The 16,050-nt window shown below is 47.4% G+C and overlaps 1 protein-coding gene across 1 annotated transcript in view; it reads right to left on the reverse strand.

Annotated features, from left to right (window-relative positions):
- LOC102560737 (scavenger receptor cysteine-rich type 1 protein M130) overlaps window positions 1-16,050 on the reverse strand; it is a 46,923-nt gene that overhangs the window by 7,881 nt on the left and 22,992 nt on the right. The window contains exons 2-7 of the mRNA XM_059726248.1: window positions 14,053-14,370; window positions 11,258-11,572; window positions 10,522-10,836; window positions 5,565-5,879; window positions 4,779-5,102; window positions 3,311-3,625 (exon numbers count right to left, since the gene is read on the reverse strand). Of these exons, the coding sequence (XP_059582231.1) occupies window positions 3,311-3,625; window positions 4,779-5,102; window positions 5,565-5,879; window positions 10,522-10,836; window positions 11,258-11,572; window positions 14,053-14,370 (1,902 nt within the window). The remainder of the gene's footprint in view (window positions 1-3,310; window positions 3,626-4,778; window positions 5,103-5,564; window positions 5,880-10,521; window positions 10,837-11,257; window positions 11,573-14,052; window positions 14,371-16,050) is intronic.

The raw sequence follows: 16,050 nt of genomic DNA on the forward strand, positions 1-16,050 counted from the left end.
TTTTACGCCAAGATCGTGGTGCCCCCCTCCCCCCACCACCACCCCTTCCCCCCAATTGCTCCTGTTTGATGATGGCTTCTGCAGGCTGAGGAAAACATTCCCCAGCCAAAAACAAAAGCCTAGCAGCCCAGGGACCTGGGGAATGGGTCGCAAAAGGGACAGGGTTAGGAGAGAGCTTGGGGATGATTAGGGGAGGGGCTCTTTGCTCATCAGGGTAGGAGAGGTTTGGGACTCCTGGAGGCTGACTTGCTAGATGACCCTGGCACCAGGGATGGGCTGTTTGCTCCTCCATATGTGAGTTCCCCCCGCTTTGCACCCAGTGCCCCCATTTTTCCATCCAGAGAAGAAAACAGCCCCTCCCCCGCCCAGTGTCAGGGCCATCAGCCAGGGCAATCCCCAGGCAACCCCACCCCTGCCACACCCCACTTTTCCCACCTGGCGGAGTAAAGAGCCCCTCTCCTAATCATCCACAAGCTCTCTCTTCCCTGTGTCCCCTTTACAACCCCTTCCCTCCTCCCCTGGGCTGCTAGGCTTTTGCTGCTACCTGGGGAATGCTTTCCCCAGCCTGCAGCAGCCATTTGGTTGCAAAGGAATGCCATGACATGGGCTCCCCAGCAAGTTTCCGTATCATGACATTTCATTGCAAAATACATTTGTTGTGAAAATCACTTAATTTCATGATTTTCACAAAATGCAAAATCATGATTTAAACCAGTTATCAGTCAGTGTACCCTGCAGAACCCACTCCAGCCCACCTCCAAGATCTCAGACTCTGTCACTGGGTTTTGGTTGTAGCCGTGTTGGCCTCAGGACATAGGCAAGCAAGGTTCTTTGAGCAGATGTGATATCTTTTATTAGACCAACTGAGTAGTAAAAAAATTTCTTTTTCAGAAAATTTTCAGACACTCTCTGTCAAGCAGCTGCTTATCTCAAAGTAGAGATAACGGCTCATCTCCCAAGAAAACTCACCACTTATTTGAAAGAGTGTTCTTTACCTGTTCCCGTAGGGGAAGATATCATTTTTATCGCACCTGCAAAGGGATATAGAAGAAGAGGTGGAGGCTGAAAGAAGGGAGAGGTAAAGCAGTATATATCAAAAGAATGATCTCCCTGTGTGGCTGCAGATGGAACATCTCATATATGTGGGGCCCTGAGAAAATCATAGATTTCTGGTCAAAAATTTGTGGCTCATGCATGAGTAAAGTATCATTTTTCACAGAATAGTCACAGAACTACCACTGATCTTGACAAATGGGTCCCAATAGTTCCGTGAATATTACATGAAAAATGATACTTTATCCGTGCACGTGGCAGGCAGGCACATACCATAAGTAGTGAAAGACCAGGGTTAATGAGGCTTACCTCATTACAAAATGGCTTACCCCGTTACAAAATGTACCCAGTTACAAAATGTCCAAAACTGGTTTACAGTAAACCTCATTGAATGCAGTATTAAACTTAACTGATTTGGGTCAAATCAATGTATGAAGCTTCTGTCCCAGCCCCCTTCCTGGTTTAAGTCAAACCAGATTCCCCCAGCATCCCAACATGCTTTGCAACCCTGAGCCGTGCTGTGCTCTCTGCTCCAATGGAGCATGGCTGGCCCCATCCCTCTGCTCCCTAGCTGAAACAAGGGTGGAGGTGTGGCCAGACACCAGCTCCTCTAAGGCAAAGGGGGCAGGGAAGAGGTTTATTCCCTGCCTCCCTTCCCTGTCCCAATAGCACAAACCCCAGACAGGGTCTGCCAGGCAAGGGTGCAGCAGCCCCTTCTAGACAATTTTCCATTCACTGCTTCAGCAGTGGGGGCATGGCCACCTCTGGCTGCAGCATGAAGTGAGTGGAGATGGGAGTTTAATTCCCCCCTCCATCCCCTGTCCCAGTGGCACAGACCCGAGCCGGGGTCTGCCTAGCCAGGACACAGCAGCCTGTGTCAGGGTTGCCCCTCTCACTGCTGCAAGGGCGACACGCACCAGCTGGCATGTCCCCCTGAGGCAAAGGGGGCAGAGAAGGGGTTTATTCCCCACTCTGCCCCCAGGAGACCATATAAGGAGCCTGCTAGCCTCGACTGCCTCTGCCAATAACTCCCTGAGCAGGGCAAGCGGTCGAATAAGCCCCCTCCCTGCCCCCTTTCCCAGACACTGGAGGGAGGGGGGAAATAAACCCCCTCCCTGCCCCCTTTGCCTAAGAGGGCCATGCTGGCCAGCCTCTGGCCACACACCCCCACCCCGCCACTGGAACAACGATGGGGGAGTGACCCTGACACAGCAACAGGTCCTGTCATGGTGTCCTGGAAGCGCAAGACTCTTCCCAGCAAGGCAAGGGGGGCAGAGGCTATGCTGTGGGTGGGAATGGGGCAGGCAGAACTGCTGCAGCTTGTGTGGGGTAAGCAGTGGCAGCACGCTAGCAAGAGCTCAGAGAGCTACAGCCTCTCCTCCAAGCCCTGGTGCTGCCACTCGCCCCGTGCAGGCTGCAGCAGCTCTGCTTGCTCCGCTCCCACCCCTGCCTGCAGCACAGTCCCCACGCTGGGAAGAGGCTTGCGCTTCCAGGACACCATGACAGAGGCTGCTGAACCATCAGGGTTGCTCCCCCCTCACCGCTCCAGCAGCAGGAGTGGGGGTGTGGTCAGAGGCCAGATAGCATCGCCCCCTTAGGCAAAGGGGGCAGGGAAGGGATTTATTTCCCTCTCCCTCTGGCATCTGGCAAACGGGGCAGGGAGGAGGGTTATTCCACCGCTCACCCCATGAAGGGAGCGATCAGGAGAGGCAGTGGTCAGGGTTAGCAGACCCCGGCTGCAGTTGCCCGGCAGAAAAGAGCTCATGAAGCCAAACCATGAAGCTGCAAGGACACTCCAGCCTCTGCATTTGCAGTTGAGCCATGCCAACCTGGCACTCCCATTCCTGGCAGTGGCACAGAGAACAGGATGCAAACATGGAGTGGAGACCCCTTCTGGGAGCCCCCTACCACCACTGCACTTGTAGACAGACGTGTGTAAGTCCCTTGCAATGAGGTTTTCCTATGCAGGACTGCAGGCAGAGAGTGGGGACCTCCCACAGGGGTCCCCTGCCCAACCCAGGGGTATGTCTGCAAGCTGGTTTTCCCCTCATGCAGACACACCCCAGATTAGTGGTCAGCAACCAGAGGCACCTGATCATGCTCCATAGAACACGATCAGTTAGTTGTGCCACAACCTATCACTGCACAACCAGTCACACTCCACTGACATCATCTGTTTCCAGCTTCACATACCATCCCTGCAGGAAACTTTCCTTATTGAACCCTTCCAAGCCTGTCCAATGAAACTTGCACTCACCAGAGCAATTTACAGCAGCATCTTCCTTATGATGGCAGTTACTGTCCTCCCAGGGCTTGGCAGGACAGTGCCACAGAGATGATTCTGTCCCTTGACAGTCCAACTTCTCAACCCAAATAGGGCCAGTCCCTTCCTCAAATGCAGCCTCACCCAGGGCAGACACAGCAGGTCCACAGCCCAATTGTCTACACACAACATCCGCATCCGCCATATCCCAGAAATCATCACACACCGTTCCCCAGGAGCCGCGGTGCCAAACCTCCACTCTCCCTGAGCATCCGTCCTCTCCTCCCACAACGCGGAGCTTTTCCTTGTCTGGGAAAGGCAGAAAGTTCACATGTTATTGGGACAGCTGGGAAAGTCATTAGGGACTGAGAAGAGACACAGAGAAGCATTGATACCTGTGCAGTTTGTAGAGCCTGGGCACGCAGCAAATGAGTTTTGTGTTCTATTTTCTTTTCTTCCTATAGAAATAAATACTACCATGAGTAGAGTAATTACTGTGTTTCATGCAAACTGAAGTATAATCTATACATGGTATTAACCCCTCCACTGCAACATTGTATGAATAAGATATAAGTTCTAGTTCATGTAATACCCAAAGGATTTGTTCTTTAGTGATAACCATAATCTTTCTCAAACTTTTTGCAGCTCTGTCAGCATGTGTGTGCTTGTGATTTCTTACTCTGTGCTTTCTCTCTTTGAGTCCCTTTCCTATAACTTAACCAAGAAGTTGATTGTGAATAGTTTTATTATCTGAAACTCACATGGAGTACTATGGAATTCCAGTGAAGAATACAATTTTATTGCATCTGGAATGAAATGAACCTGCAGCTCAGACCTAGCATCTTCACACACATATCCATGCCACTTGCATAAATATACACAAACAGATTTTTGGAAAATTCTCACCCTGATTCAAGAGTCACAACCTGGGTCCATCACTGACTGTCATCCCCAAAATATAAACAACAAAGCTGCACATGTGATGTTTGGAAATGAATGTCTTTATTATGTACTATATTATTCTATTTATCATTAATAATGTTCCTTTGCTTACCTCAGGCTACATTCACATTTTAATAGATAATTAAAATATGTACATTACACTTTTAAGAATGAAAAAAGGTATAATCAATTAAAATGTCTAATGCTCTGCTGTGACTGCTTCTCTTCTGAAGACTTGAGGACAGAGACTTTGGTACTTGAACTTTTTTCTATGTCCCTCCCAACTAAGGTATCACCTACAAAATTGTTGCTCCAATAAAAGGTATCACCTACAAAACTGGGTGCTTAATAAATAGGCACCTCATAGGCACCTTGCATAATGAATGCAACATTTTTCTACCTCAACCCTTCAGTGAATGTGGGCACAACTGCGCAGGTGCAGATGTACATCTGAGTGTGTACATGTATCATCTGGGTGTGTATGTGTATGTGTGTTTAAAGATGGTTTTAGTATTACCACTGCAAGAAATGTGGGTCTCTTCTATCCGTTTATCACATGACTGAAGATCCCATGACTTTGATGGGCACTGCCAAAGGGAGCTGTGATGCTCACGACACTCAATGTGGTCTAGCCATGTGGGACCAGAACCTATTCCATATGCAAACTCTTTTGCAAATGCACCTCCAACTCCACAGCTCAGCTGTTTACATATAATTTTAACAGTGGCTTCAGTCATTTGATTGGAGCAAACACTTCCCCAGGTCCCATTGTAGAAAACCTCCAGCCGTCCCCCACAGCCATCCTCCAGCCGTCCACCATTCACCAGCCGTAGATCCATGAATTCTAGAAGGAAATGCAAAAAATCAAATTGTGCTGACCTTATTCTGATATAACCTGAAGTATGCAGACTGAAATCCAATAGATCACTGACAACTCTATGCAGGAGCAAATGTAGAAACAATTTCCATCAAGAATCACTGAAAGAATCAAAAAGTCTTCCAAACATCCTAAGGTCATTAGGCATAAAATGACACCCTGTGGAAAGTCATCATATACCAAAGTTATAAAATACCTAAGATGCTGCAGTGTCTGTCCCAGTTCATACTATGAAAAAGCTTTGGTATATTTCATAACCCAGGCACACAATTATGGGAAACAGTAGCATTCTAATAATGACATGTATATGTTGGTAGGTGAGAAAGAAAAATAGACAGCCAGAGAGGATCTCTATCATTCTCATCTCTCCACTCTTCACTACATTATATGCCTGGTAACCAGGCTCATGAGAAGAGTTACAGAACAGACCTGAACAGAGCACCCCTGCATCCTCTTTGTGTCGGCAGTTGTGTTGGCCCCAGCCCCTGGAAGGACATGCCCAGAGCTCAGACTCGTTCCCAGAGCAGTTCACATCATCCATCCAGATCTGCCCTGAGCCTTCCCCATAGTGAGCAGAGGCAGATGCCTCAATGGCGTGTCCACATTTCAGTTGTTTGCAAACTACGCTGGCATCAGACAAGTCCCAGGAATCATCACAGATGGTCCCCCAGGTGCCCTGGTAATAAACCTCCACTCTCCCAGCACAGCGACCTGCCCCATTCACCAGTCTGATCTTCCTGCTTCCTGTAAGGAGAAATCCCAGCAATTAATGTGCAAATCAATGATAACTGAATAGTTTCTATGCAAATCATTCTGATATTTAAAAAGCTCATATATTGAAATGACTTAAAAACCTTTACTTACAAGTAAAAATACAGGAAAATATTTGCAAAGAAGAATACAAGAAGATACTGGACAGGAAATGATTCAATCTCATAAACAGGCCTTGCCTTCCCTGGCCCCAGTCTGAGATACAAGGGGCAGAATTGCAGCCATGCTTTGGAAATTGCTATATTGTTATCCTGCCAACCAAAAATGTACTGATTTGACCCTTATATTAACATCTCTTTGCATCCTAGTGAGATCACTTCACAAGGTAGGCTGGTGGCAGGTTCTGGGATGGTCATATTTCTGCTCAATGGAAGATGTCAGGAGTTAGTTCAGCAAGCAGGCCAAGCAGTCCCCATCTCCACAGTGGTAAGTGTCTGACTGTCTACTGATTAGCAGCAGTTCTTTCAGAGCACGCAAGACTGATCAATATGACAGTTGCCTTGCTGTTAGCCCTGGGTCTCTGCTTGGGTAGCAGCGGCCTTTTTCTGCTTGGCCCTCTGGCAGGATGGCAGGTAGGAGCTGACCCTGAACCAATGGTAATAATGGCTACAGCAAAAGCTCAGGAAACAGTGATTGTGCCTGTGACGCTGGAGGCAACAGTGGAGGCACTTTCTGCCCTTCCTGATGGGAGAGAGGAAAGGGAAGAAAAAATGGAGGGACCTATAGGAATTAACAATGTTCATTTGCAAAGATAAGTGCCACAGCAGAATTTCTCTCTGGTACTGGGAAACTAGAGATCATGTGTCTGGAAATCAGTCAAACTATACTTCAGAAGATACTGAAAGTCTGCCCATCAGACCTAAACTGCTTCATTATTATACCTCTGGGACTAGACTGGGACCTGAGTTTTAGGAGCCCAAAAGGCTATCAGAAATTTCTTAGCAGTTTTCAAGAAGCCAAGAGTGACCCAGTATTGATGTACACTGTTTTTAGTGTAGCTCCTGTCACAACCCAAGAGTGTGATTTTTGTTTGTGTGCGCTTCGGCACTGCTGAATTATTTCCCGCCACTTGTAGCTTTCTTTGCAGGGTGCATTTCTTCGTTGCAACAGAGAAATGCATGTTGCAAGGAGTTCCTGCCATTTGTATTCAGATTCGTGCCCCACTATTGGTCAGTTCTAAATTATTCCTACGTGGCGGCTAGCGATTGGCTTGCTAGCCGTATAAAAGGCTTGAGTGGTTTCTGCCCAAGTTGGAGAACTCCACGACTATCAGGAGGAGGAGAACTTCACGTCTCGTGAAGATCTCTAAGCGCTGCAGAGCCTATCGGACCCAGCATGTATCTCAAGAAGGCTATAGGGGTCTGATCAACCTCTCGCCTCTCCCCGTCACCGCCTGATCCCTCGACGTACCCTTCCCTGCGTGCAAAGTTCCACGGAGCCTAAAAAACTTCGTGTGAGTGAATCCAGAGCTCTACCCGGGGTTCGAGTCCTGCAGTTTTTTCTTCCCATCGCCGAAACCCCATTGCGACATACTCCTGAGGTTTTAGTTCATCTCCCATCGCCGAAACCCCATTGCGACGTACCCTTATGTTCTGCAGGTTCGAGTTTTTTGTTTTGTTTTGTAATTGCAACTCAAGCAAGTTTTCCTGCCTGCACCGTGACCGTCTTCGGTGTAAGTAAAATAATCTTAAATCAACCACTAAGCATCCGTGCCTAATTCTAGCGTGCCGCCTGTCTTCCCCAACCCGGCATGTCCAGGCTGCTGGCCACAGCCCGCCGTGCGAAAAAGGACCTCGGACTGCTCCCAGCCCGCACAGCTCCAAATAATAGGGAGAGACTGGTAGGAATTAAAATACATTCAGACACTATCACCAAAACAGGCTTGAGAATTATAAGTAAAGAGGCACTACAAGGAAGTGGGACAGATTAGTAAAATAAGGGTTCGAGACAGGATATGGACAGGCACTTGGAGGGCCCAAGCCCTCCTGAAAGCAGACACCCTCAAGTCCAGGAGAAGTATACAATCTCCTCACATTGGTAGAAGCAGGTGCTAACTGCAGTGTTACATATTATTATGGAATGCCAAGATTTTGTCCTAAATGGGGCAAACTGGGACACATAGCAGCAGCCCACACTTAGCTTATTTGTTCAGTGTGCAAGTAGGCGGCGGGGCACATGGCACAGTCAAGTGAAGGGTTATGGCAATGTAATCTCTGTGGAGAGAAAGCGTACCTCTTTAAAACACCCAAAAATCAATCACTAGAGCAGTAAGAACGAAAGAGGTAGAACTGTGATAGAAGAACCAGTGCAGAACAAGGAGGAGTGAAAGGAGCTTGAACCTCAAAAAGAAAAGAAAAAGAATCAGGAACATCAAGTCAAAATTTCTTGGGAGATTTCCTACAGGAAATGGCCCATGGAATAGGGTTAATAGAAGACGAGGAAGAGGAAGGAAAGGATACAAAAAGGACACAGTCTTTTCTCCCAAGCTGTCTTGCTGGATCCTTGACTCCCCATGATCCCAGTTCCAATCCAGAACCCTGTCCTCTAACAGTCTGCTCCTGGTTTGTGGCAGTCACCAATATCCCAGTCCCATACTGTTATATCTGCCTGCTCCAGGCCCCCTGGCTAGTGAATCTTACTGGATCCCTGCTTCCTCTTCCCGACCTCCCGTCTCATTGTTCAAAACTGCCAACATCTGGGCACATTAGAGCCCTCAGCCCACTCTGCTCCTGACCCATGACAACTGTGGTCCTTTGCTCCCTGACCTGTCTGTTCCTGATCCCCTGGGTTGTGACCCTGACCGCTTACATCCTGGCTGTACCCCTGACAGAAGAAGGTGCTTGTAGGATTTTGAAGGGAAGTCACCTGAGCAAACAACACTGACATCTTCAGCAATTCCTGCCTGCACCGTGTCAGACAGGGAGGTGTTACAGAGCATCAGATTAGGCTCATGTCCTGCACACTGGACACTTCGAAAACCCACAGGACCCGTCCCTCGCTTCGACTTCACAGGGTGATAGGCTTTCTCAGCAGCTCCACACTGGAGCTGCCTGCATACCACGCTGGCATCATTCATGTCCCATTGATCATCCAGGACTCTGCTCCATGTGCCACCGAGGGAAATCTCGACTCGCCCATCGCACCAGCTCTCTCCATTCAACAGTATGAGTGATTCAGAGCCACCTGGCCTCAGGGGAGATGGAAAATGCATTGAATACAACTCTCTGTTTTCCTTTATATAAAATGCAGAATGTATGCATAAAATTATTGAAGGTTATCAAATACTCAGAGAACTACAGTGATAAGAACAACTGCTGTTACACAGATTTTAGGAGAATCCTTCATTAGAATTCTTATACTCAACACTAGAGCCTTGTCAGAGAGTTGTTAGCTCGGACCTCAAATTAAGTGCATTCCTTGAAGCCAAACAACAACACTGAACTTTTGTTCATGTCAGCTAGCAGAGCTTTCTTGGCAAGGGTTGTGAAAAAATTAGATGCTATAGCTGATGTAGCTCTGCTGGAAAAACTCCTGGTATGGATGCAGCCTCTGCTTTCTCCTTGCAGTGCTTCTGTTGTCAGGGGTGAGGGTGTAGCTCCAGCAAAAGGAAAGCCCCTGACATCAGATGGCCAAGGCAACTTTGCAATGATGCCCTAATTAAAGTAGTAGCAACCTCCTCTCTCCCTGCCATTGTATAAACAAAGCCTGAGGAAGGTAGATGGAAGAGTCCATAACTTTGTCTTCTGCTGTGAGACATTCGAGTGGCACTATGCTGATTGAAGTTGTCTCAATGTCTAAGAACATCCTTCACTCAGCTGTATCTGCTGCCAGAAATTCTAGCAGCAAACAGTAACCACAACCGCCAAGCTACTAGAGGGCATGTACACCTGCATGGTTCTAGTGGCTTTAAGCAGCTCCATTCATCTGCCATGTTGCCAGATTACAAGTACAATTTAAGGTACCACCTGCTGAATGGACCATGGCACTGCATGAAGGAGTGAAGGTGTCTTGACTCTCAGATGACTACTGGATGCAGCAGGAGTTTCCAGTGAAGATAGAGTAACTCTTGTGGCAGAGGGAAGGTTCTTCTGCTAGTGAAGGGCTAGGCATTGGCTTTGCCCCATTCACTGAACTCCTTGCCCTTTCTGTAGAGAATGCAGAAGCGGTATAACAGAGGAGGTGATGCTAGTGGCTGAGACTAGAGACCTATGATATAGGTGCAGTGATCATCAGATTCAATACACATGGCCATGTGTGAATGAGAACTACACAACAAGATTTATTCTGCAACAGTAAGCAATCCCCATAGACCCTTAGCAATGCCTATAGACAATAAGCAGTTCCTGTCTATTGCTGACTGACTGACTGATTAGCTAGCTATTCTGGGAACCGACAGAAGCGACCAAACGCTCCCCTCACTGGTCATATAGGCCAACATCCTTAATGCTTTGCTTAAATACAACATCAGGAACAGGAAGAAAATCTAGGACTACTGAATCTTAATAAATAGACCTCTACAGTTGAGCTAAATGACCAAGCTCTCAAGCCAATGCTGCAGGAGGCTCACCGTTGTTGTATTGCCTATATACTAATCCTGTGTTGTTTTTACACTCACCTGAGCAAATCACACCAACATCACGGTCATGCAAGCACTGAGAGGCCCCCAAGGCAGTAACTGGGCAGTGCCACAAATGGGGTTCAGTCTCATTACAGTGGAATGTGTCTTTCCAGACAGGGCCAGTTCCTTTCCCAAAATGCCCTCCTCCTAGAGCGGACACAGCAAATCCACAGTCGAGCTGACGACAGAGAACGTGGGCATCGGATAAATCCCAGTGCGAGTCGCAGAGGGTGCCCCAGGCACCGAGCACCTGGACCTCTACTCTCCCTGAGCACTGTGTGCTGCCATTCGCCAGCCTGAACCCAGTGAATCCTGGGGAGAAGAGAAGGAAGATGGAGATTAGAGAGGAACACAACAGCCCATGTCCTCATTTTATACCAAAGAGTCAAAAATCAGAAGGCAGGAAGAGGCCCTTTCTTATTATCTTGGATTTCAGGGGTTTTGCCAGAAATGAATTCCAATTCTGCTGTCCTTGCTCCCAACAAAGTGATATTACTTTGTTGCTGTACCCAAGCCCAAAATTCATAACAGTGTTGTCTTGGTGCTGAGTGTGAAGGTTTGAAGAGGTGATCTGGGAAATTCCTGAGCCTTTGTTGGAAGGACAGCATATAAATAAATAAATAAATAAATGGCTTCCTGCAAATGCAGGGGGTTGGACTGGGTGGCTCAGACAGTCCCTTTTGGTCCTATATTCCTATATTCCTATTTTAAAGACATCACACTGAATTCTTACGTGAACATATAAGGCCAATATCATTTCCATGTGAGCCTGTCTCATTCATGGGTGGTGCTCGGGGGCAGTACGCAAGATAAGACTCATTTCCCACACACTGAAACTTTTCAGTCCAGATTGGCCCTTGTCCTTCTCCAAAGTGAGCTCCTTCTGTGATTGATACAACTGCTCCACACTGTAGCTCATTACAAATCACACTGGCAGCTTTAGGATCAAGGTGGGAATCACTGACTGTAGCCCAAGTGTGTCCATGTCTTATCACCAAACGTCCTGAGCAGGCATTGTCACCTTCAATTAGCCGGGGCTGTGTGTCACCTAGAGTCAAACAATCCATCAGTGAATGTAATAATGAAACTCCTTGACCTGCAGGTACAGATTATTATTCAAACCCTTTACATACAAAATAATTTTAAAAAACAGGGATCTAATTGTCCATACAAGCATTAACTAATTCTCTACTCCTGAATTACTGAATTTTTTAACAAATCACCAGGGATAGGGTATATGCCTATTTTATGAGATATTTCTCTGTTTTCTGGTTGATTATTCTGATATTGTGAGATACACAGGATGCATCTACACGTCACCCTATGGCAACGTAGTGATGTGCTACATCACCATACAGCACACTATGGTGACATAGTGATCACATGGGCCTACACATGATCACTGGCTACATTGCTGTAGCAGCACACTCCCTGGCTATAGCGCACCACTATGGTGACATAGCTGGTGAATCTAACCATGCGCTGCCTGTACGCTGCACTACTGACCATGTTTTAGTACTTCCCCCAAGCAAGTACTAAAACACAGCTCAGTACTAACATCACCATACAGCAGTATAGGCAATTATGGGGGTGTGGGCTGTAGGGAGTGTGTGTGTGTGTGTGTGTGTGTGTGTGTGTGTGTGTGTGTGTGTGTGTGTGTGTTAGGGTGTGGGGGGGTGTATGATGGGGTGTGGGGTCTGGAGGATGTGTGTGTGTGTGGTGGGATGCAGAGGGTGTATGTGGGTGTGTGTATGGTGGGGTGTGGGTGTGTGTAGGGTGTGTGGGGGGATGTAACTGTGTGGGGGGCATAGGGTATGTTAAGGGGTTGTATTTATGTGGAGGGTTGTGCAGGCAGGGTGCAGCTGCATGGCATTTGTGGGATGTGAGGGAAAGTGGAGGGGTGTGGATGATACAGCAGCAACAGCAGCAGGTGGGGGTGCTGTAGCGCTCACTGGTGCCTGGCAGGGCCAGCACTGCACACCACGGAGAGAACCACAGCCCGGGCTAGGCAATCTCTATCACTGGTGCTCCCTGCTGTGCATGTGCAGCCCCCGCACTGGTGCAGCACAGGAAGGAAGCCCCACGTGCTAGAACTGCTGCCTTCCCCACCCCAGCCAGCTCCAGCTCATGGGGCTTCTTTCCTGTGCCACACCAGTGCAGGGGTTGCATGTGCACAGCAGGGAGCAACAGCAATAGAGACTGCCCAGCCTGGGCTGTACTCCTCACAGCGATGTGCAGCGCTGACCCTGCCAGGCACCAGCAAGCATCCCAAGCACCCCCACCCTCCGCTGCTGCTGCTGCCACTGCCTGCTGGGGCTGCACACCATGGGGGGAGGGGTACAGGGGTCCCTATTCTCCCCAACCCTCCCTCACATCCACACGCTGCCCACCTGACCTCTGCACTGCCATCAACCTCCTGGGCACAGGCTCCATGCTGCCACCAGCCCGAGCCACACGCTCTACATTCCCACCCAGCTGCAGCTCCTCCCCACTCTCATCACTTCCCTACCTGCTGCCTGGAGCCAGTGGGAGACAGGGAAATGGAGCAGGTCCCCAGAGGCAGCAGCAGTGGTGGCAGCAGCCCCACCCAGAAGCTGCATGCTGGTGAGACCTGGCCTTCCACCCATGAGGGTAGAAGCGTGGCACAATATGGTAGGTTCAGGGGGTGTATACCTGAGTGCCTCACTCCCACCCTCATGGGCAGAAGGGCTGGGCAGGGTACAATTTGCTGGGTGCCGTGAGCTGGATGAAAGCACCTGGTGGGCTGGATCTGTGTAGACATACCCACTGTTACAAAGCGTTAACAAAACCTGTGTGGTTTCCACTTTTAGTAGACAAGGCAATAGCTTTAGATAATCCTACCATTTATACTCAAGAGAAAATAGTAAGGCAGGAGAAGGAATAAGAAAAGAAAAGAGAGGAAGGAGGAAAAGTAGTACTTGCCACAAGCTGAGAGTAGAGGATCTGTTCCTCCTAACAGTAGAACCATTAGATGAGTTACTTGAGATCAGATAAGGCATTTGTAAAAAAAATGAACTTCAGGATGTTGTACTTTCACCAAAAAACTCTCTGTGCTACTACTACTATGCTCAGTTAGTTACCTGCTTCCTTGAATTCCCCAGGATAGCAAAGAGGAAAGCATACATCAGATTCACACATTATCCATGTAACAGGATTATCTAGAATTCCAGTATAGATACTGTATATAGATTAATATAAGTACCCAGACACAATAGCTTATTAAATGTAAACAATTTTTCTAATTTGAAACAGAGTAAAAACGTATTAATGGTAAATAGGAATTATGATATTGAGAGTAGTGGACTTAGGTTAATGAAGGGATTCTAAAGAAACCAGAATTGAAAATTACATGTGGCTTTCATCATTGTCAGTAAGTATAACAGTTAGAGGAGTTGATGATATTTATCCACTTTCATGTTGTTTCACAAGGATGAGACACATTCTTTTTTCAGTCCCTTTTTTTGCAGGGCAATTTCCTGATAGGTGGCAGGTTGGTTAATTCCTTACCTGAGCACGTCACTCCAGTATAGAAAGAAGGAGAGCATCTTGACTCCAGACTGTATTGCCAAGAACATTCCCAAACTGATGCTTCATGACCTCGACAAACATCTCCTAAAATTACGTACGGTCTGGAATCCTCTGCAAAATGGCTGGCTTCATGGATACTCATTGCAGTACCACATCCAAGTTGTTTGCAAATTATTGCAGCATGTTTCATTGACTCAGCAGTCGAACATACTTTCATCCAGGCATCACCAAATTTCAACTCCACTCTGCCAGCACATGGACTGCTACCACTGACCAGGTTCAGGTCAACCAGAAAACCTTCAATTACAGAAGCAGAACAGAATTAGTGAAAAGTACATTGAGTCATACCCCATGGCTATTATTACTGGAGCTCATTAAACAGTAGTTGCCAAATAGAGTGTGTATGGCTTTGTCAGTGGTGAATGGCTTTGTCATTCATTTCTAAATCAGTCTCCTGGTTTTTGAGTTTATTCACTATCTTTAATTTTGCCTGGTTAGAAAGCATAGAAACAAGAAGTCATTGTGTATTACTTGGTTTTCTTATTCAGACTGTGAAATAATTCAAACAAGGCATTCAGAATGAATCAGAAAGAACAAAGTGCTATTCTAAATGTAGTGGAATCTTTTTTATCATGTATTCCTGATCCAATGCCAAAGTTGCATTTCACTTATAGCTACATTTGTGTCAGCTTTTTGGGGACCCAGTATATAGTTTTCCTTCAGGTCATTAATTCTGCCTCATTCCTGTTGCATATAAGCACAGAGTTTGGAAACAGCAGTCTCTAATGTTTTGCACAGCTCAGCCCTGAAGTTGCAAGAAGGGATAGGGTCTCCCCCCTATTTGTGATTCATCAGTCATGGAAGTTTTAACTGTACATTCAGAGCCAGCCAGGTGTCTGCTCCTGTTAAGCTAGTCTCTGCTATTGCCATTAATTACTTCAATAGCACACATAGGACCATATTTTCACTGTTATCCAGGTGACAGGAAGTCAAAGAATGAAAGGACCTTTTCAGGCATTTCATGCACCAGGCAAGGGCCAAGTACATTTGTGAACTGTTTGGCTGAGCTACTATATATTGCTTTTAATATTAATTGAGCAAAGCAGACGGAGAGCAGTGAAGAAGTTCCTGCCTCACTGGGAGCAATGAGAACTGGGAAAAGAGGACCCACAGCTCTTTCCATTGCAAAACAACAGCCATCTCACTGAGTCACATCCTCTAGCTTCTTCTCTTCTTCATGCCCCGTGTATCCCTGTCTCTTAGCCCACAGCTTCAAGAGGTAGGCTGGAGAGGGCTAATCTACTCTCCCTGCTCCTTGAGTCTGGATTTGGGATATAGTCAAGGTAATTCATATTTAAATTAACCTATACAAAGTCGAGGTACATGCTACCCCTACCTGAAGCTAGGGAAGTAGCCATAAAAATGTATGTAATGGTTGTAAACAATGTCTGTTATTTCTCTCATTGGTACCATCCGCAACTCCAGACTCAAACAGTGCAAAGTGACTATAATCTGTGTATAAGGGGGAGTAGCATTTAGGCATTAGTGGGCATATCTACACATGGAATTAAAGTAGACCAATAAACTCCAGAGCTTATTACCCCAGAGTTTACAAAAAACTTTGGAGCATATTGCTCCAGAATTTATTCATGTGCACCAGATGAAGCACGGCTGGAGCAGCCCAAGCTGGCATGGGACCCAGGGGATCAGCCTCTCAGCCCAGGCCTGCTCCAGCCAGGCTCTATGTGCTGTGGTGGAGTGGGTGGGCTGGCAGTGTGCCTCAAGATGGAGGAGCGTCCAGCCCTCATCTGGCTGCTCCCCCACCTCTGCATGCCTCAGCACAGGGACTCTGCTGCAGAGCCCCTGCACTGAGGCATGTGAAGATGGGGGAGCAGCCAGCCCAGGGCTGCTCCCCTGTTTCTGTCCCCTGCAGAGACGGTGGAGCAGCCCTGGGCTGACTGCTTCACCTCTGCATCC

The sequence above is a fragment of the Alligator mississippiensis genome, chromosome 4, assembly GCF_030867095.1.
Source record: "Alligator mississippiensis isolate rAllMis1 chromosome 4, rAllMis1, whole genome shotgun sequence".
Classification (NCBI taxonomy): Eukaryota; Metazoa; Chordata; order Crocodylia; family Alligatoridae; genus Alligator; species Alligator mississippiensis.